The sequence below is a fragment of the Podarcis muralis genome, chromosome 8, assembly GCF_964188315.1.
Source record: "Podarcis muralis chromosome 8, rPodMur119.hap1.1, whole genome shotgun sequence".
Classification (NCBI taxonomy): domain Eukaryota; kingdom Metazoa; phylum Chordata; class Lepidosauria; order Squamata; family Lacertidae; genus Podarcis; species Podarcis muralis.
In genome coordinates, this window is record NC_135662.1 from 87,299,599 (window position 1) to 87,321,620 (window position 22,022).

The window sequence follows — 22,022 nt, forward strand, 5'->3', positions numbered from 1 at the left end:
CACCTGAATGATAATGGAGGGGTGGGATATAGGTCTTGGTCAGGGCCCAGGAGGCAACTGCCTCAGGCGGCAGGATCTCCAGGGGCAGCAGATCTGGCCTCCAAGGAATGCATCACTGTCGGCAGCGGTGGCTCCCTCCTTGTGGCTCACAAGCTCTGCCCCCTCCTCAGCAGTGTCCCCCATGCCTCCTCCACAGCAGACTCTTGACAAATAGGAGGCACTGCTGGTCTCCTCCTAACCCTAGGAAGGCCTCCTGGGGTCTTCACCCACCCAGAGTGATTCAGAGTGGGCCTTTGATTCCCATTTCAACCATCGGGTAAGTTTGATTTGATCACCCCGTCCCTTTTTCCTGCCCTTCTTCCCAGGCTCTCAATAAATCTCAGTGGAAATGGTGTAATGTACGCTACTGTTTTTCTGGGGCAACATTGCACAATAACTGAGTCATGATGTGGACTAAGTTCTGCTACTCAGTAGGGTTCATAGCTGTCAACGTTTCCCTTTTTTAAAGGGAAATTGCCTTATTCCGAATAGGATTTCCCTTAAAAAAAGGAAAAAGTTGACAGCTATGGTAGGGCTTATGGCCAACCACAGCCTATATGGAATGTGCAAGCAGTTCCCATCTCTATGGGGTTCGTCTCTCTGCTCTAGGGCCACCTTTCACTTTCCAAACAGCATTGCTTTCACGTCTGCTTCTTTTCTCTCTCCCCTCCCCCAAATTCCAGAATGGGGAACAATCATGTTCTGGGCTATATCAAGGGAGTAGGGAGCATCATCCCAAAAATAAATTGCCCTTCCAACTTTTGGGGTTGGGGAAACAGGGGTTGCCTTCCTGGCTACAGAATGCTGAAATAACATTCCAGGAGTCTGGAAGCAGAGAAGCTATTCCGCTTGCAGGTTAAAGCAGAAGAATAAAGCTGTTTGCTGCCTAACTCTTCACACCCAGAAGCCCTAGCCAATGTTACCACAGGGCCAGTTAATTCTCTCCCTTAGACTGCCTGTCCATTTCTTGCTGTCACTGCTAGGCCCCAATCTGCCCTTTCTAGTGCTTCAAGGACAGCTGCCAGGAAATGCCTGGGCCACAGACAGAAGGATTAAACATTAACGGTAACCCTATCACTCTGGTAATGCTATCTGCTTCTCACAGCTCCCATGGGGAAAGCATTAGGCAAATAAGAGCGCAATACAGTCAGCCATGGATGCTGGGCAGGTGGGTACTGCAGAGGGGAGCCCTGCATGAGCTAGTCAACATGCAGGGCGTTGTAGAGAACACTCTTTTTAGGGAGCTGAGAACTGTTCTGTCTCCACTGCACCCTGCTCAATGTTTCCATCTTCTGCTAGAGCTCTATGTTGATATTGATGTCCACCAGAATTTGGGACCTGGCTGCCTGGTTGCACATGCCTCTCCAAAACAGATTCCCAAGAACTGACTCTCACTGGCACCCCAAACTGAGCTGTCTCTGCTGTGTTTCCTTACAGGCTGAACAGGAAGTGCGTGTTCAAGCAGCTGTGGGAATTCGACAGATACCAGGTATAGTACTCAACAGCTGGAGAATGGGAACCCGCTTTCTTTGGGGATGGCTGCATAGCACCAAAAAACTTTGCTGTATCCTATTCTACACTATTCCTTTTTCATATTGGCGAATTACATATAAGCAACAATAACATTTAGGGGAAACAGAAACCTTCTCTGCAGCCTACAGTGAGGAACGACCTCTTCTTAGCAAGAATAAAAATGGCCTTGAGGAGTGACATGTACAGATGTGAGCAACGAGGGACTAGCAGGAGTTGGCAAAAGCTAATTTTCCTTGTCCCATTTTTATTGATGGCACTTTTTTGTAATAGTAAAGATTGTCTTCCATTTTGACAACCCCTTCCTGCTTTCAGGTCAATGCTGCCTTCTTACCATTGCGGGCTGTCTTCTCCTCTATTTCCATATGTGGTGTGGGAATAAATGTCTGTTGCCTTCTTGATCCAAGAATGTCTTTAGCGAGTAGTTACTAGGTACTGTTGCACTTCACTTCTCAATCCTGTCAATCTTTATTATGATTAGAAAATCTAGCTGAAACACTCTGCCATTGGCCCTAAACCCCTTGGCTTCATGATGTCACCTAAAGGACCCAGCGTCCTTCAGAGACCTTTACAGAAAAGGTTGTGCCTCTCAGAGATTCCAGGGAGCCTTTGGGGCTGAGAGATGGACTACATGTGCTGAGGCTTCAGGGTTCTTGTAAGATGCTAAGGGGGAAATGGGTGTTCCTAAATCAGCTGCATAACTCTTGATTCAGCAGTTCCACAGCTAACCCTTTAAAATAGTTTCTCTGCCGCAACTTCCACTTTATCAAACTGCACGGCAATAGTAGGCCACAAGCTTAACACGAGTCAACAGTGTGATTCACTGTTAAAGAGAGGGGTTCCCCAGGGAAAGCAGTAGGGCAGAAAGAAAGAAAGAAAGAAAGAAAGAAAGAAAGAAAGAAAGAAAGAAGCATTCAGACATGCAGCTTTAAAGTATAAACCTGTACTTAGAAAGCACAGGGCAAAGTGTGAGTGAGTCTTTCCTTGCTCTTAATCTCTCCTGAGATTACAGCCAAAGGCAGCATGTGCTGCACATGTTGTCTTATGGAAATCATGTAGACTTTACCAACAAAGGTTTCATTCAGCAAAGGCCACTTTAAAAAAACCTGTATTGCTTTCAGGTTCTGCCCATGTTATTGCTTTGTATTGATTCTGGCTGGGATACTTAGGAGTCATTTCCACTTGATCTCTTTGTGAATTGCCCCATCCCAGATTTTTCTTCCCATAAGGGTGGAGAACCTTTAATTAATAACATTATTATTCAGAAATGATAATTAATAAAGTCTCTCCCTGTGCCCATAGGATGCTGAAGAATAAGGTGGCTGTATTTCTAATTAGTACTCTTGCTTGATGTTCCTTCCAGGCTCATTGAAACAAGACAGCTTCCTGGTGGTGAACAAAGATTCTAACCGTCTGATATTCATTAGTAAGGCAGACAAAGGAGTGCAGGTGAGAAAGCTCCCAGAGCAGGGGTACCCTCCAGATATTGTTGTACTCCAGCTCCCATCGCCCCCAGCCAGCATGGCCAATGGTCAGGAATGATGCTGTTGTGTTCCCTAGCCCTAACCCCATTCAAGCACAGAGGAAGACACCTCTTGGAATGTTGCCAGCCCCTGAGTTCTTCCAGGCCATAAGGCATTGCCTTATCAGATTCAGAAGACTCACTCTCAGGGCAGTCTCCATCACCTCAATGTCATAAGAGTCAATGGCCCCAAAATAAGGCAGTGGCCCTTTTAGGCTACAGACAGCTCCTTTGAGCGGATAGGTCCAACTAGTTCTAGGCTAGCCAGCCTTCGGTTGGCTATGGGAGATCTGTGCACAGCTTCTTTCTAGACGCAAGATACATTAGCCAGCTTTCTCACAGTGATTTGCCCAAGGTCCTGACCGCATCTGCCTTGTATGTATTATCCCGTGAACCAGACACTGACGACAAAGAAAGATGGGGAAATTACTGGAAGGATTTGAGAGAGACCTCAAATCTTCAAGCACTAATTGAGCACTGCTGTCTCTTTCCAGGAAGGATGCTTCACCATTGATGGAGTCTTCAGTCTGGACACTGGGCAGGTACAACATACCCAGGATATTGTTCTGTGCAGCCCTTGCAATATATAACTTGATGATGTGCTGAGCTAGGGTGGAACACTTGGTGCACCAATTTTGATTTCTGACATGACAGCTTTGATTTCACAAATGAGAGCTAGTTCTTAGGAAATTTTGAGAGGTTCAAGTCCCCACCACCACAACCTAGGGCAGCTGTTGTGGCAGTGAAGTCTATAAATTAATTTTGCACTGTGTGAAGAAATACCTTATTTTGTTTGTCTTTTCTGCCAATTAGTATCACTAGATGTCCTGAGTTCTAGTATCACGGCAGAGGGACTTTATCTCCACCATGCATAATTTTATAAATTTCCATTATGCATTCCCCGGCCTTTTTTCTAAGCTAAGCTAAGCTACTGAGCTTTTCTTCCATGTGAAAATGACAAATGTATTAGCATTAGCAGCATAATTTGTTGCAAACATGTTCCAAAATGAATTTGGGGGAGGATGTTTTCACTAAATTTTTCAACATTTAATTTGTAAAAAAGAAAAAGAAAAAAAGGTTCATGCTGTACAGTAGGTTGTATTCAGGGAATAAACCAGTAAAGAGGGCTTCGTTTTGTCAAGTGTCTGGAGCCCTGGTACCTAACCCAAGGCCTTATCTGGGTTGATATGCACTAATGCTGGGCATGCAGATTATCATTTTTGTCCTTCACTCCAGGACAAGCTCTTCCTGGAGCAGCTGCAACCTCTGCTGGACATGGTGCCTTTGGGCTACAGTGTGTCCCTGCTGGTTTGTGAAGCCCATCACGACGGAACCCAGACACAGATTCAAGCCTTTGTCCAGAAGGTGAGGGAGACTTCTATACTGTAATATGTAGTCATTATGGAATGAAATTATGAACAGGGGAGGATGATACTGTAGATGGCACCTGACTCTTAGAAAGAAGGATGCTGCCTATGAGAGCTTTGTTCTTGTTGTTTAGTCGTTTAGTCGTGTCTGACTCTTCGTGACCCCATGGACCAGAGCATGCCAGTTACTCCTATCTTCCACTGCCTATCGCAGTTTGATCAAACTCATGTTAGTAGCTTTGAGAACACTGTCCAACCATCTCGTCCTCCGTCGTCCCCTTCTCCTTGTGCCCTCCATCATTCCCAGCATCAGGGTCTTTTCCAGGGAGTCCTTCTCTTCTCATGAGGTGGCCAAAGTACTGGAGCCTCAGCTTCAGGATATGTCCTTCCAGTGAGCACTCAGGGCTGATTTCCTTCAGAATGGATTGGTTTGATCTTCTTGCAGTCCATGGGACTCTCAAGAGTCTCCTCCAGCACCATACTTCAAAAGCATCAATTCTTCAATGATCAGCCATGAGAGATTACATGCAGTTCATTCCCCATAACACTGGGGTGGGGAACCTCAGGCTCAGGGGCTGAATGTGGCCCTCCAACGTTCATCCCCAGTCCAAACCCCCCACTGGCCCAATAGCACTTTGCCAGTCTACACGTGAAAGGCTTCAATTCCATTGCACACTGAGAAACTCACCACAAATCAGCTAAAAGGGAGGGCAGCTCAGAAAACACCTGATTGCATTGTGGGCTGATAATGACACCATTGGGCTGCTTTGTAATAGGTGAGCAAATAAAGTACTGAACAACAATTCCAAAAGGATGCAAAAGCATCAGTTGTAAGCAGCCACTTGTGTATGCAAGGCATAAACTCTGATGAGTTGCATTTTTCTTTCTTTCTCTCTCCCATTTGTCTTCAGGTAATAGAATCTGTCTTGCAAGAAACTAGCCCTGCCAAAAATAGTACTCAGTACCTCCAAACCATCACCTTTGTCCAGGTGAGCATACCTTGCATAGGGTGGCACCAGCTTTATGCACTCAATGCTCTTCCATAAAAACATTCTTGTAAGTTGCCTGTGTCCTCATTGCTGTGGCCCATGGGCCACTGTCCCAAGTATCTGTTTGTTCTGCAAGCCATGGAAGCTGTATTTTCATTTTGACTGATGTGACTATAATAGTTTTTGCCCTTTCGGGTTTGCCATTGCCATTTTCCAGGGTTCATCCCAGTCACAGCTGCATTGATACTTTTCTCACATCCATCCCATTTCAGATCTACACAGATGGAAAGGCTCAAGACCTCCTCAGCCCCAGAAGTCAAGTCCTGCAGGTGATGGACCTCCCTCCGCTGGGGCTGTAAGCATCCAATTCCAAGGCTATGGTGTTGGATTGGTCTTTGTTGAGGAGGAGAGGAAACATTAGCACAGAAAACAGAGAAGAATCTGGGATTTCACTTTTTATTACTCAGAGATCAGGGAGAATTTCACCCAATGGAACAGAATATGACAGGGCTGTTCAACAGTGGAATGGACTCCCTTGGGAGGTGGTGGACTCTCCTCCCTTAGAGGATTTTAAGCAGAGGTTGGATGCCTATCTGTCATGGGTGCTTTAGTTGAGATTCCTGTCTTGCAGAGGGCTGGACTAGATGACCCTTGGTGTCCCTTCCAACCCTACAATTCTATGATTCTGTGAATGGCTGGGGAGGGTATGCACAAGAGGGTATGACTGGATGGTATGCACAAGAAATTTAGTTCAGACAGATTACAGTTTATCTAAGACATAAGGAATGTGGATATGTTGTTGGTTTTCTTGTCCTGGCACTTTCCCTAGGAAAATCTGTGTTTTACCACTGAATCGGAGCAAACAGCAATCGGGTTTTTCCAGGAAAAGTGCCAGGGTAAAAAAACAACGCCCACCATCATGCTTGACCATGGAGCTGTAAAGCTCGGACCTGTGCCTGGAAAGGGTGGCGTAAATTCTGGATGAGCCCTGAGTTTCTGAGGTACCTCTAACTGCCTAATTAAGATGCCTCACACTATCAACTCTCTCCATCTCTCTTTAGGATGGTAGAAGAAGCGACTGAAGTAGTTGTGGCCAATTCACAAGCTGCCACTCATTGCTACTTGCAGGGGATGTCGTTGCACCAAAGTTATTTGCAGGAATCTTTCCAGAAGCAGCACAAAGCAGCCATGTAAGGGCAGCAGAAAGGAAAGTGCTCTTTTGAGGGGAAGAGAGCAGCACACACAGCTAACGCTGCTCAAGATTCTGACATTCTCTCTGATGCACCTTCCTGAACTTGGAGATCTCCACTCGAGAGGCCGAATATTCTCCTCCTGCAATCTGTGCCACTTGAGTGCCCCTCAGAAGTGTACTGGCCAGATTTTGGCCTTGCTCACATATGTGCAGCTCATAAGCTGCTTGCTTGCATCATGGACGTGCAGTTTAGCTTCAGGAGCTGCACAGTCACTGGTACAATCACTACTCTTTGGTGGAAAGTTGAGACTAAGTCAGCCCACACACTTTTTCCTGGTTCTTCCTAGGCCAGGGGTGGCCAGCTTGGTGCCCTGCAGATTATCTGAATGAGAACTTCCACCAGACCCAGTCAGCATGGCCAATTAGGATGGCAGCTGTAGCCCAGAACATTGGGAGGGCACCACATTGGCGTCTCCTGCACTAGGCCTTTGGCTTCTGTGACTTACGATCAAAGATTTGCTTTTTAAAGCATCATCATGTCTTGCTGAACCCCAAGGCTATTCTTACTCATGATGACACAAGAATACTTCCCTGCCAGTCCTTTCAGTTTGAGGAAGGAAAGAGCTAAGAACTTGCACAATGCCTGCTAGGAACGCCCCAGGTTTTACAGGAATGCCACAGCCGTTTCACGTGTTTTTAGAATGTACACAGCAGCATCCCAGCAGTGAGCTGCCCCTTTAACTTATACACATTCAACCTGAAGTTTAACAGACACCCGTCCATCCAAAGTTGTCTCTTCTCTGCACATTTGGGACCTTGCATTTCCAGGGTTCGGATCTTACTAATTCAGTCATGGGGCAAGAGGTGGGGTGCTATTGCTTGCTGGGACTGTGAGGGAGAAGGGCAAGGGAAGCACTAGGTTGGAGGTGAGGAGCACAGATACACACACACTAGTGCCCCCCTGCTGCCACCAGCCCACTGCCTTCTGCACCTGGCCTTGGAAAACAGTCATGCACTGCACTATAAAAAGAAAAAATCTGATCTGGGAGGTAATCAGTAGCTGAAGCTGTAGCAGTCCTGGTATGCCAAGGAGTTCCAGAGTATACCAGTCTGTCTGGATGAGGGATGTTGCTTAGGGAAGCAGTGTAGGATGAGGCACATCAATATCTGGCAGAGACCTTTGCTTCACCCGACAGCAGAGCCGGCCCAGGGTCAAGGAATGGCACCATCAGGCAGTTTGTTGATCCACTGCCTATCATGCCACTAACTCTATCTGCTTGCTGGCTTGTTTATGAGACACCTCATAAAATAATTTGTCTAGGGGGCTGTACATATAAAAGAGAACAAAAATGTAACAGTAAAACCACACTAATAAAACCAAATTAAACTTAAGAGAATCAATCTCCAAAAATAGCACAGCTGTATTAAAAATAACAATTGCCCTTGCAGGTGAGAAAGGAAGGCAGGAAAGGAAGTGGCAGCCTTTTGTCCAAGTGACTCCAAATCTTTGCCTGGCTTAGAGAGGCACACACATTCATTCATTCATTCATTGACTGCTCTTTTGTGCAAATCTGGTATATATTAAAAACTTGTATTTCATTATTTTTCTTTTAAAAGGGGTGTGTTCATAGCTGCAAATGCATGTTTGGATACCCACAAAGGAACTCAAGTGTTCCTTTGCATGTTTGGATACCCACAAAGGAACTTAGCAGCGACCCACATACATTTTTAAAACTACTCCTTTGTGCAAATCATATACAGTATGCATATGCATGCAAGGAAATGTAAAAAAGGGGTTGTATTAAATGCTGTGCTAGCAGAGGTCCACTGGTGCAAGAGGACTTCTGTTTCCTCTTCCCTCTCTCACCCTGCCCCCAATGTGCCCTCGAAATCTGCTGTGGAAGGTTCTGCAACCCTCCAGAGCTGATACTGAGGGTGCAGAGCGTGCTGGAAGTGACAGGAAAGGAAGTTCCATTGCAGACACAGAAGTCCCTTGCACAGCAGAGCTGCAGTGTTGGTTTCATTCCTCATACTTGCATGCATGCCAGACCTCAGCTTCCAGAAACTTACAGTGAGTGGGGAAATACTGAGGGGAGAAGGCAACACAAAACCACACAAAAACCTCCCATCAAGCACCGTCCAGGAAGCATCAAGGTATATTTTGGAAGTATATACTTGAGTGCACTCATATGTGGGCAAAGGTGCACATATGTGCACATGGAAACAGCAACCCATGTATGCATTAACACCCTAGTCTGGACGCAGCCCAAGTCATACATTGGTCCATATAGCTTAGGGCTGTTTGCTCCATCAGGATTCCTGATGCAGGTTGGAAGAAGGCCTTCCATTATCCTTTCCCTCACTGCCATTCCAGAACATTGCAGAAGCAGAGGCGAAGACAGCACTGGAAATTACACAGTGGAGCATTAACAGTGAAACTGAGTTGCACAATTAGGACAACAGCTTTATGTAAAACGTAAATGACAATGGCCAGATACTGGTAGTGGGAGCTTAGAGATGGCAATTCTCACCAATCTACCCAGACCATCCTAACCTTCTCTTTCCTACCTTCCCCCTGAGATGTGGCAACCTCTTCACCATCACCATGGAGACAAAAGCAGAGGGTGGTCAGGGGCTTCAGCGTGCTGCTGTCAAGATCTTTGAGTTTTCTGGAGGGAATGAGCAACACTCAGCTGATCCGTGAGTATGGGGTGAGCCTCAGTAGAGGTCAAGCAGATTATCAGAGAATGCGCAGGAAGCACAAGGCCTCCTTTTCTGGGAATGTGTAGCCCCTAAATCTTTGGTACTGGGGCACAGTCACCTTCACCGCTCAGCCAAATGAATTCTGCTTTAAGAAATGTGCTTATTCTCTGCCTGCTGGCTGATCTGTTCCTTGCTGCTCCTTTTCTGTACAGTTTTTTGCCTCTTTTCCGAGCTTCATCTGCTGCGGCACTTCCTGCTGACACAGAGTTCCCCTGCTGGATGCTGAAGCATTTGCTGGAAGAAAATGCCCTCACCTTCCTGCTGTTGTGCCTCACCCTGCCAGGTACCACAATTACACGTATCGTTTTCTTTTTCTGTATGATTTTGAAGGAAGGTTGTTTTTGCTGTAGCTCGTCAAGCACTGTTCCCTTCTCAAGTACAGTGGTACCTCGGGTTAAGTACTTAATTCGTTCCAGAGGTCTGTTCTTAACCTGAAACTGTTCTTAACCTGAAGCACCACTTTAGCTAATGGGGCCTCCCGCTGCTGCTGTGCCGCCGGAACATGATTTCTGTTCTCATCCTGAAGCAAAGTTCTTAACCTGAAGCACTATTTCTGGGTTAGCGGAGTCCGTAACCTGAAGCGTATGTAACCTGAAGCGTATGTAACCCGAGGTACCACTGTACATACATGTTCCATGATCTGATTGTGAGGCTTGTTAGTTTTTCTCCAAAGACCTGAAAAAGGCTCTTGTGCCTGAAGTAGACAATGTCTCCATCCATTAGATGGGGAAAGGATACAGTACTCTGCTTCTGGGCGCTTCCTTACCTCAGGCTTAAAACAGTTTAATATTAATCTTGGGACCCTGAGGATTGCAGTTCTGTGACAGGGAACTAAGGTTCTTATCACTTTACCAAACTACACTTCCGTGAGTAATATCAATTTATTATCAATTTACAGCATTTTCATACTCCCCATTAACAATTCATTCTCTAGGCGGTTTGCATTATTCAAAAAATATTGTGCTTTGAATAAGTAAGGTAATTTTTTGTTCCTTGTTTCTTTTATTCTGGTGTGCTGAGCTGATTCTGCCTCTTCACTGCAAAAGGGAACCGGAGAAACATCTGTCTTAAAAGCCCTAACATTTTAAAAACTCACAGGAAGTGACTGTTTCAACCAATGTGAACCATGGTTATGCAATGCATTTTTTCCACTCTGTCTTATAAGCAGCAGTGGTTGTTTTTCAATGGAATTGGTAAGAAAAAACATTGCCACAAATACATAGCCCCAACATTTACTCAACCACTCTGAGGCCAAAATATTAGCAAGTACATAGCTTGGATTTGTTTCTTCATAAAACATATAGGGCAGATGAATTCTTAACATAGGTTGCAGCTTGAATATAAAACCAGCCTGCTTCTGCACTGCAGAATTTAAAATACTATAAACAAGCTAGAATCTGTTTGCTCCTCCTTGAAAAGCCGCAGTTTGAGAATTCAAAATCACCAAACTGGGACTGTTGTGTAGGGTTTTAATATTTATCCTTTAACTAATGAGCAGTGAAAAATGCTAGCTAGATATTTTTTAGGCCAATGATAAGATTTCTTTGCCTGTTGAAAGCATGAAGGAAACAGCGCAAACCAAGTGGGAAGTGGCTGCAAGTGTATACAGGTAATCTTCACAGCCAGGCTGAATAAACGCAGCCCAGCAGGTGGGTTCTAATGCACTCTGCTGCCACTTGCACGAGAATAAAACACTGCAATTCTCACACAAATAACGGTCTGTGTAAAAGAGTTTTAAAACTTTACTACAATAGCTTTATAAAACAAAAACTACCGCCATGAAATATAAAAATACAACATGAACATAAAAGTAAATACATATAAAATAACATCAAAATAAAACAAGTTTAAAACTTGTGGTTGTAGGATAGTTATCCTTCTCGTGTTGGTTCAGATCCAGCACAAGTATATTGCTTTATTTTATTAGCAGGAAAGGCAGTTAGTCTCAGTAGCCCCTGCTGGAAACTGAGTGGCACCTGTTTAATCTGGAAACAAAATTTTTGCAGAGTACTACTACTACTACTACTACTACTACTACTACTACTACTACTAAACTTAGTTCTTACCTTTCCTCTGCTCTGTCTAGGAACAGTCCACATTTTAAAGCACAGGGTCTGATTGCCCTTTTGCATTTCTTTTTTGCTCTGGAGCTTCCTCTGCAAAAACCCGCTTTTTAAAGCTCAGTTGGAGCAAACAGCAATAATGGAAAACCTGAATTGATGTCCAAGTGCTAAAGAGCAGGGTTTTTTTGCAGGGAAAGCTCTGGAGAAAAACCCACACACAACCAAATGAACACTTGGACATAGAGCGTTTAAGCATGGACCTGTACTTGGAATGAGCAAGGCAAAATATGTGTGGATAAGCCCACAGTGTGTCTTTATCAGAGATTTAAAAGAGAATGATGTTTGCCTCAAGTGGTGACTACTGCTCTAGAGGCCAACCAAGAAACCCAGATGTTACAAAGTCTGGCTGAGAGTTTTGTGGGGTTTTTCCCAGATGCTTCTGGAGAAGAGATACGGTCTGCCATCTCACTGACTGAACAAGTGAGGACTGTGACAAAGAAAGTGGCACCAGTCCATTGGGATCCCATGCATGAGGCTCAGAAACGAAGAGAGGTGATAGGAGAGCTGAGAGCCCAGCTGTCCTTCAGGAGTCGGGTGGAGCAGGAGAGCATGCTCAGCCAGTTGGAGAGGGTGATCAAGGAGATACAGGTAACTGTGCAGCATCAGCATACAGCGATACCTTGGTCCATTCCGGAGGTCCGGTTGTAAACCAAAACAGGTTGTAACCCAAGGCGTGCTTTTGCCAATGGGGCCTCCAAAAAAAATATTGGTTGTAATCCAAAGAGAGAGAGGTTGTAATCCAAAAAACAGGGACACACACTTCAGGGTTTGACGTGCTTGTAATCCAAAATGGTTGTAATCCAAAACGGTTGCAAACCAAGGTACCACTCTAGTTGGTATGAACTCTGCATAATGAAGTATTTGCCAGAAATCTCATGCAGCCAGAGTTGAAAGGCCATGTTTGAAGCACAATATTCTGGACTCGCAGAAGACTGGGCAGTTGACTGTAGAATCTCTCAGGCACTCACAAGAATGATCTGCATTTAATGGACAGTTATCTGAATTAAAGCCTAAATAAGTAGAACACAGCCACCCATAGAGCTCTGCTGGATCAGACCAACAGAGCATCCTGCCTCCCAAAGGGACCAGCCGGATGCCTCCAGGGGTGTCAGAAAGAGGAGCCCTCTACTGTTAGTGCTGCCTCGCAACTGGTATTCCATGGGATACTGCCCCCATGTGCGAGAGTTTCACATGGCCATAATGACTAATAGTTGATACAGGACTTGACAGCTGTGAACATGTCACATTGTATTCTAAAACCAAGTTTATTTGCTATATAAGTACATCTTGTGGCAGCAAGTTTCATAAATTAATTAGGCACCAATTAGTTTCATGGGTGGATTCCAAATTTTATTATAATGAGAAAAACTTATGTTCACTTTCTCTACACCATGCATAATTGATAAAACTCTGTGTATCTGAAGAAGTGTGCATGCACACGAAAGCTCATACCAAGAACTAACTTAGTTGGTCTTTAAGGTGCTACTGGAAGGAATTTTTCTTGTTTTGACTATGGCAGACCAACACGGCTACCTATCTGTAACTGATAAAACTCGAGTGTGTGTCAGCCCCTGTCCCTTAGATTCCCCCCCCCCCCCTATGTTATAAAACCTCGAACACATTAGCCTTTCATTGTAGGCAAGGTGCTCCAGTCCTCCCTGATAATTTTGGCTGCTCTTTCCTTCACTTTTCCAAGTTTACAACATCCTTTTAGAGATGGGACAACTCAATTTATATGCCATGTTCCAATTGCAGCTGCACTGTAGGTTTGTCTGTGGTCATTGCAATACTGAAACTCAGTTTTAGTCTCAGTCTGTTTCCTAGTTATCCCTAACATTGAATTCATCTCACTAAACTAAATTAAAATTAAAATTAAACTGTAATATTACTATTTTCTGCTTATAAATAGATATATAAAAGATTTTGAAAAATGTTTAGCAATTTAAAAACAAGTTAATTTTGAAAATGCTAATCATTGACCAGTCTCTTACATTTTAATTATGGTTTCTAACCTATGTGGGGGGTTCCTCTCCTTAATTGCACTGTTCCCCCCCCCCCCGAAAATCAGTAAAGTCGTACCTTGGATACTGAAAACCTTGCGACTCAAATGTTTTGGCTCCCAAACAACGCAGACCTAGAAGTGAGTATTCTGGTTTGCGAATGTTCTTTGGAACCTGAATGTCTGACGCAGCTTCCGTGGATTCCGATTGAGTGCAGGAAGCTCCTGCAGCCAATCAGAAGCCGCACCTGGGTTGCTGAACGTTTTCGGAAGTCGAATGGACTCCCAGAACGGATTCCGTTCGACAACCAAGGTATGACTGTAATAAAAAAAATGAAAATTCAGACATTTAAAAAAATCTGAATGAAAAGTGGTTTTACAGTAAATTATATTTCTTTAAATCAGATCAGAACATACGATTTGGCATCCTGGATCAGGTCAGTTCTGTTTCCAAAGAGGCCAGTCAAGTACTTCTGGGAAGCTCAACGGTGGGGAATGGAGGCAGAACTCCCTGTGTTGTTTGTCCCCAGCTGCCCCTGTACTCCAAGTTTTTAATTTAGCTGTTATAGTGATTCAGATGCTACATTTTACTGGCTTAGTAGTTGACAAGGAATCTTATGATGCATTCCATGAAGTGCTTTTGAAGGGATATCCCTTCTCTGGTTTTAAAAAATCAAGGGGTTATCTCACAATCTCTTAGGGTACACAGTTGTGGTAGATGTGCATTTGTGTAGGTTGAGGTACTTTCCAAAGCTCTGAGCACAGGGCTGGCAAAGCCTTCTTTCTCTCGTTCCCATCAGCTGACGGGGAGGGGAGAAGAAGGCTGCATTTTGCAAACATCAGCTCCATGAGGGAGAAGTCCCTTTTAGAGCTGATGCCTGCAAAAACCCAGGGCTGCTTGATTTGGCTTCGTGCGCAGATTGGCTTGGAGGCTGGAGGTTTCCCCACCCCTAGTCTAGGAATAGCATAACCACTGGCTTAGACTAATCAGTAGGTTGAATATGTTCCATAATTGAGTGAACTGGTAAGACAATCCTGGTCCACCTGTTGCTTTGTGTTGATTTCTGTCACCTGGCAGAATGTGGCAAAAATGTAAAGTACAATGGGCTGCCCAGAACATTTATTATTATTATTATTATTATTATTATTATTATTATTATTATTATTAAAATTTATATACTATCATTCATCCATAGGGCGGTTCACAACAACATTTCTGTGTCTCCATGTTGCAAGAAATTTCAGATAGGGTTGGCGCTGTGGGTAAAACCTCAGCGCCTAGGACTTGCCGATCGCATGGTTGGCGGTTCGAATCCCCGCGGCGGGGTGCGCTCCCGTCGTTCGGTCCCAGCGCCTGCCAACCTAGCAGTTCGAAAGCACCTCTGGGTGCAAGTAGATAAATAGGGACCGCTTACCAGCGGGAAGGTAAACGGCGTTCCGTGTGTGCTGCGCTGGCTCGCCAGATGCAGCTTGTCACGCTGGCCACGTGACCCGGAAGTGTCTGCGGACAGCGCTGGCTCCCGGCCTATAGAGTGAGATGAGCGCACAACCCTAGAGTCTGTCAAGACTGGCCCGTACGGGCAGGGGTACCTTTACCTTTAGGGGTTGGTTCGAGTGTGTGTGCATGTGTCCCTATGCGAAGGATGCTGGCAGGAGAGAAATGAACTGCACTTTAAAACTCACATTGTGCCAACTCAGGGCCAGTCCATCCATGAGTCAGCTGCCTCAGGTGGCAGAATCCAAGGGGCACCCCCATGGGCATGCCTCCCCTCCGTCCCCGCTGCCAGAAAAGCAAGGAGAAGCGCCTGTGGCAGCTTCCGGCTTCCAGAAGATCTTGGAAGCCACTGCTGCCATTCAGATTCATTGAGTCCTTCTGAATGGCCATAGAAACTAGTGGAGATGGTAACCATTTGCATGGTTTTGCTTGCTAACTGTTTGGCTATTACAGCAGGGCTGGGTGGAGGGCTCCAAGAAGCGTGCCCACAATAGCTGTAGACTATTTTGAGGCTGAGGAATTGGGATCAACTGTTTTTAAGGTTCTGAAAAGCCAACGCTGGAAGAAAAAGAAAGAGGCCTCAGCATATGAAGCAAAGGATACTTCTCCTGAAGGCAGAGTAAGTACTTCTCAGGTATTTCAGCTTATCAGACCCACCCTGTAACCTTAGGGGAATAAATGTTCCTCTCTGTGTGAAGGGGGTTCAAGTTAGAGAGAATTCTGTTAAGCTACCAGTATCATCGCCACTCCGTATTTTGAATCACTTGACTGTGTTCCACTTCAGGGTAAAATTACATCAGATATGGATGATGGGGGTGAACTTGGGAATCAACAAGATGATACACGGCAGGACAAAGAAACATCAGGTTTGAAAACAATTCAAGGCCGGAATTACTCTGTACCTATCTGGAGGTGAAACAGCTTGATAAATATATAGATAACTCATTGATTTGTAGGATAAATGAAACGGTGAGTGATCTTTAAACCACAGGACAACAATAAAGGCATGAAATAGATAAACCATCCAAAGGCCAGGATGAACAGTTGCAACCTAAGTTATCTGCCAAAACATGTAAAGTGCCAGGCACACTCCTATGAGAAAGGAGTTTCATAGTTTGGGGGCTGCCACAGATAAGACCCTGTCATGAGCCATCACCACCCTGAGCCTCTAAAGGTGGCAGCACTGCCAAAGCTTCCCCCATTGATTTCAATACCCAAGCTGGCACATATTGGGGGAGGCACTCCTTCAGAAGTTTGGGGTCAATGTTATTTAGGGATTTATACATTAAAATAAGCACCTTGAATTGACACAATTTTCAGGATACATGTACTATGAATCCTTTCTGCCATGTCAGACACCATCTTGGCTGCTGCACTCTGCACTAATTGTGGCCTCCAAACCATCATCAATGGCAGCTCCACATAGAGCACATTGAAACTGTCAGTAGCCTGTCAGCAGCCTGTAGGCTACTGGAGCATGGAATATAGTGTCTCAGAGATGCTGTAGCTGGTGAAACAGCTGTAGCTGAAAGTAGGCCTAGCCACCCCGGCCACATGGGATCTTCGTTAACAATGGTGGATCCAAGAACAACTAACAGGTCACCACAACACCTCCCAGATTCAGGAAAGCAATCACACAAAATGCTAAGAACTAATAATTCACAAGTGCTAATTCATAAAGTTCTGCTGCAGAGTACTGTATATAAGAAGCAAGTATTAGGAGATAATGAACTGAATGCTAATACAGCTGCAGTTGAGATCACAGCCTGATATCAATCACACCTGACTCACCCAGGTCTACCTGGCTGTCATCACCCTCCATTCCCCCGCCCCCATGGACCATCTCTGGCTACAATCTCCACTCATGGGGCCCTGCCTGTGAATCGCCCAAAAGACCCTTTGGTATTGCCCTTTCAGCTCCTACAGGAAGCAATCAAGGGAAAACATGAAGTGTGGAAAAGAAATATGGAGAGAGAGATGGTTTTACAGTATAAAGACCTGTGTATGTAAACAACACGCTGTATGGCAAGACGTACTAATATAAATCGGGTATCTTTATATGGCGGGGGGCCCCAGGAATTGGTACATTTTATTTCACCATACACAGCAAGACATCCCCTTCCTTGTGTCTAAATATTGTCTTATTCCTCCTTGCTACTAGCTTTCTTTCATACAAGACTTGTTTCTGACAGGAGGTGGCAGCATCCCAAAGATCCAGCTTGAGCAGGTTGGTGTACTTCAAAGTGCCATGGAAGACAAACCTTTCACTGCTGCAATGCACAGAGCCAGAGACTTGAGCGAGGCAACCAAATCATCCAGCCCTGTAAGTGACGTGTGGGAGTCTCAGACCATGGTCTGTGCCTGAATCCAAGTCCTCAGAAGACTGGGAAGATTTGATTTCACCACCAGCAGTGAGATTTTTCAAGTGCAATGCACTTGAATTGCTTGTGAATGTAGCAGGGGATCCTGAGTCTACAGTAGCTCACACCTGCATCATGGAATATGTTCCCTCAATGTAGACCATTTTAATAATTGCCCATAGAATACTGAAAGTATGTGAACACTTCAACAGCTTCTCCCCTAAACACTTGTGTGAACTACTTTTAACTACAAGTAGTTGCATGCTGGGACGCGGGTGGCGCTGTGGGTAAAAGCCTCAGCGCCTAGGACTTGCCGATCAGAAGGTCGGCGGTTCGAATCCCCGTGGCGGGGTGCGCTCCCGTCGCTCGGTCCCAGTGCCTGCCAACTTAGCAGTTCAAAAGCACCCTTAAGTGCAAGTAGATAAATAGGGACCGCTCTGGCGGGAAGGTAAACGGCGTTTCCGTGTGCTGCGCTGGCTCGCCAGATGCAGCTTGTCACGCTGGCCACATGACCCGGAAGTGTCTGCGGACAGCGCTGGCTCCCAGCCTATAGAGTGAGATGAGCGCACAACCCTAGAGTCTGGCAAGACTGGCCCGTACGGGCAGGGGTACCTTTACCTTTAGTTGCATGCTAATTGAAACGTAATATGAACAGAGGCAGCCACACACGGCATGCATGGTGATTTCCAGGACATCCGTTCAACCCCACCCCATTCAATGGTTTGTACCAGGGACATGAACGTGGCCACAGCGTCATAGACAGCCTCCAGCTGTTTGCGTTTTTAAGTAGCAACCACATGGCTCTATGCACGTAAAAACTGGACCTTAGAAACAAGGGCCCTGGCTTTCTGTTTTTTCCCAATCCTGTAGCAGGAAAAGCTTTGCCTGATAATGTTTTGCATAATTCTTAAAGGCACAGGAGGGAGCAGAAACAGCCCCAGACCACAAATATTTCATGTGCATACTTTATGTAACTTAATGCACTCTTGCAAAGAGATTGAGCTGTATGAACAATTAAAACCAGAGAGTGGAGATTTGCTTTGTGAGCACTTATTGCAGTACTTTGGACTGTCTTCCTGCGCTGCTCTTTTTCAGAGCCTGGTTGGTGAGCAGCACCAAGACACAAAGGGGAGCTTCTCTCAAGCAAAAACCCGGTGGCAGGTTCTTCAAGAGCAACACCATCTCCTGATACAACAGGAACTTTTGAGAATGGAAGAGGAGCTGGCAAGGCAAGAGGTGAATAGTTCCTGTCTGTGATGGCAGGAGACTAACTTATCAGCTCCTTGAGGAAGCAGACTGTGTGTGGGAGAGAAACATACAGCAAGGGAGGGCAGATGAGCCAAGGGCTTTCCCACCAATCACACAATGCTGGAACCAGTACCAGGAATTAACATCGTAACTAAACAAATTCCAAACCTCTGTTTTATCTGTTCCATAGTCTGCAGTCCCACAACAACTCATCTGAAAGGTTCTTTCTCTTCTCAAATTGCAGCTTCCTCCAGGCCAGCAAGGAGCCATGCTCTGGCAGAAAGAAAAGTCTTTGCTGATTTTGCGCATGGAGGCATTGCAAAGAGAACAGGCAGAAGCAGAAAGGGATCTGGAGGAGCTGTACCAAGAATGCCAGCGAGAAACTGAAACACAAAAACAACACATCCTGCAGGTCAAGAGAGCTGTCAGTTCAAACTCATCCTGGGGAAGGGTCCTTCTGAGTTTCAAACCAGCCATTGTTTGGTAGCCCCTTTGAGATGGCAGGTTTAAGCTCAGAACTAGCTCTTTTGTTTCATTGTTTGGAGGCTCAGTGGGAACTTTCAGATTCAGGGAATCTTTAGGAGGGACAGACCTCTAGTGGCAGCATCAGATAAGGGCTTCACTTGATTGCGTGAGAGAAACAGCAACCCTCTGCAACATTAGAAGTTTGAAATAAATATCAATATAGCTGACAGCTTAGCAGCTTGCCTGAAGGACTAAAACACGTGATTCCAATGGCATAACCTCCTAAAGAGCCCAATTGATTTTTCTTTTTTTGGAGCTGGAGCAAGAAAAGTCTATGTTACAATAAAAACCCTGCAATTCCTTTATTTATTGGATCACTGGGATATCTCTCCATATATATACTTGCTCTGCAGGGCAGCAGTAGAGAGCACAGTTTCAGTTGTCAGGCCAGGCTATTTCCTGTTGAATGTGTAAGAGAATGGGAGAGTTCATGCCTTTCCATGCCTTGACCTCTCTCTTTCATCTACTAAAAGGCTTGTTGAACTTCCTCTACAGGTATTCCAGGCTTATAGGAAACATGCTGAAGAGCATATAGATGTCCTCGAACAGAGATATCGAAAGCTGCTCCAGGAGTCCCTTCAGGATGCGGTTCTCCTTTCCACTCAGAACCAGCAACTACAAGCTCAGAAGCAACTGGGCTACATGGAGAAAGCCACCCAGACTGACTTCCAGACCCTTACGCAGAGCCACGAGAGAGCCTCCCCATCCTAAGAGCCTGTATTTTGTGCTTTGTAATTTCATTTTTATGTGCTTTTGACACATTAGCTTTCACAACTAAGGTATTGCTTACACAAAGTTACCTGAAATTTTGTCCTACGGATGACACTTCCCCAGCCTAGTCAAACATTTAGTAAGTACTTTAATGGTGTTTCATCCCTATTTGCTTCCTTGTGGCCAGTACACATGCTGAAATGTAAAGAAAGCAATGGTTGAAACTGAAGAATGATCTCTCTCCAAAGTAAATTTGATAAGGCAGAATGGCATTCTATGACAGGAACAGAGATTATCCACATCCAGCTGGTTCAATACCAGGCAGAGGGCCTTCTCGGTAGTGGCGCCCGCCCTGTGAAACGCCCTCCCATCAGATGTCAAGGAAATAAACAACTATCTGACTTTCAGAAGACATCTGAAGGCAGCCCAGTTTAGGGAAGTGTTTAATGTTTGAAGTTTTTATCTGTTTTTAACGTTCTGTTGAAAGCCGTGAAGGGTGCTTGAATCTCTCTCAATCTGATCTGATTTGGGGGATGGAAATGGCCTCAGCGGCCTGGTTAACAACCTGCAATGTATGATGGGAAGGTGGCTCTTGGACCGTTTGCCAGTTTCAAAATCATATAGTCTTTTGCATTTTCTATTTCTGTGCATTGGTTTGGTAGCTTTGGGCTGTGATGTGGGACAGAACACAGGGCGCTGCTGTTCTGGGATGGTGGGTTTCAAAAGGTGGCATTAGAAGCTACTACTCTGCTCCCTTGGGCTTGGGGTTTAGTATTCTACCTGGTCTCCATGGGTTGGTGTTGACCACCAAGGTAGTATGGAAGACTGGTTCCCCATCAGAACTGAGTAAGTCATTCTCAAGTAAGTTTAATGCTACAATGCACTTCTACACACCACGCATTGAGCAACACAATATAATACTACCTCTTCTCATATGAAACTATTACCCTACTGGAAGGGTGTGTGTACAGTTAGCTATATTTTCTCTACCACATGCTCAGATTACTGTATTTACTTGAATGTAATGTGCACCTTTTTTGGCCAAATTACATGGTGAAAATTAGGGTGTGCATTAGATTCGATGGCACATTTACATCCTCCAGCAAAAAAAATTTGGTTTCAAGGTTTTGAAAATTGAGGTGCGCATTAGATTTAATGGAGCATTAAGAAGGTAAAGGGACCCCTGACCGTTAGGTCCAGTCACGGACAACTCTGGGGTTGTGGCGCTCATCTCGCATTACTGGCCAAGGGAGCCGGCGTACAGCTTCTGGGTCATGTGGCCAGCATGACTAAGCCGCTTCTGGCGAACCAGAGCAGCACACGAAAACGCTGTTTACCTTCCCGCCGGACCAATACCTATTTATCTACTTGCACTTTGACGTGCTTTCGAACTGCTAGGTTAGCAGGAGCAGGGACCGAGCAATGGGAGCTCACCCCATCACAGGGATTCGAACCGCTGACCTTCTGATCGGCAAGCCCTAGGCTCTGTGGTTTAACCCACAGCGCCACCCGCGCTACATTTGAGTAAATATGATCTTATTTGGAGTTAAGGGAAGTACAGCTGTTTCTCCCTCCAAATGTGTAAGTTCACAAAGTGTCTAACTTAAATCTCTCACCATAAAGTATTGGTAATATACATGACATTACTGGAAAAAATATTTGTTTACACCTGTCCCATATTAGCAAGCAAATATTTACTATGGAACCCGTAGTAAATACTGTAAGCCAATCTTCTCTGAGGTCTCCTCGACTAGCCTATTCAATTCAGATATTCTCAATTGCTTATATTTCATTGTTTTTGTGTCTATTTCCATTAGATCAGGCATGCCCAAAGTCTATTTTGGGGGCCTAATCCAGCCCATTGGTCGGTTTAATCCAGCCCCTGTGGCAGTTTATTTCCTGGGGTAAAATCCTAAAAAACCTCAACAACTTCAACCCTAAATAAAGGTCAACGGCCCTTCACTTCATCAAATCTGGCCCTCTTTAAAAAAAGTTTGGACACCACTGCATAGTTGCTATGCTACTTTCTTCAAGCAGTTAGATAATACTGTTTAAAAATAAAGCCATAGGAGGCTTTCTTCTACTCAAGATCCTTTGTCCACTGGAGATGTAAATACAGTGGTACCTTGGTTTACGATCTTCATCTGTTCCTGAAGTCC

The 22,022-nt window shown here is 45.1% G+C and overlaps 1 protein-coding gene across 1 annotated transcript; it reads left to right on the forward strand.

Annotated features, from left to right (window-relative positions):
• Positions 1 to 1,118: 1,118 nt before the first annotated feature.
• On the forward strand, positions 1,119 to 21,499 carry LOC114601426 (uncharacterized). The gene is made up of 14 exons (XM_077933521.1): positions 1,119 to 1,528; positions 2,933 to 3,018; positions 3,586 to 3,633; positions 4,328 to 4,456; positions 5,370 to 5,447; positions 5,720 to 5,802; positions 6,509 to 6,637; positions 9,220 to 9,339; positions 9,555 to 9,685; positions 11,899 to 12,113; positions 15,561 to 15,638; positions 18,475 to 18,615; positions 18,872 to 19,039; positions 19,648 to 21,499. The coding sequence occupies exons 1-14, from the start codon at positions 1,345 to 1,347 to the stop codon at positions 19,861 to 19,863; spliced, it is 1,806 nt and encodes a 601-aa protein (XP_077789647.1). The 5' UTR covers positions 1,119 to 1,344; the 3' UTR covers positions 19,864 to 21,499.
• Positions 21,500 to 22,022: the final 523 nt, after the last annotated feature.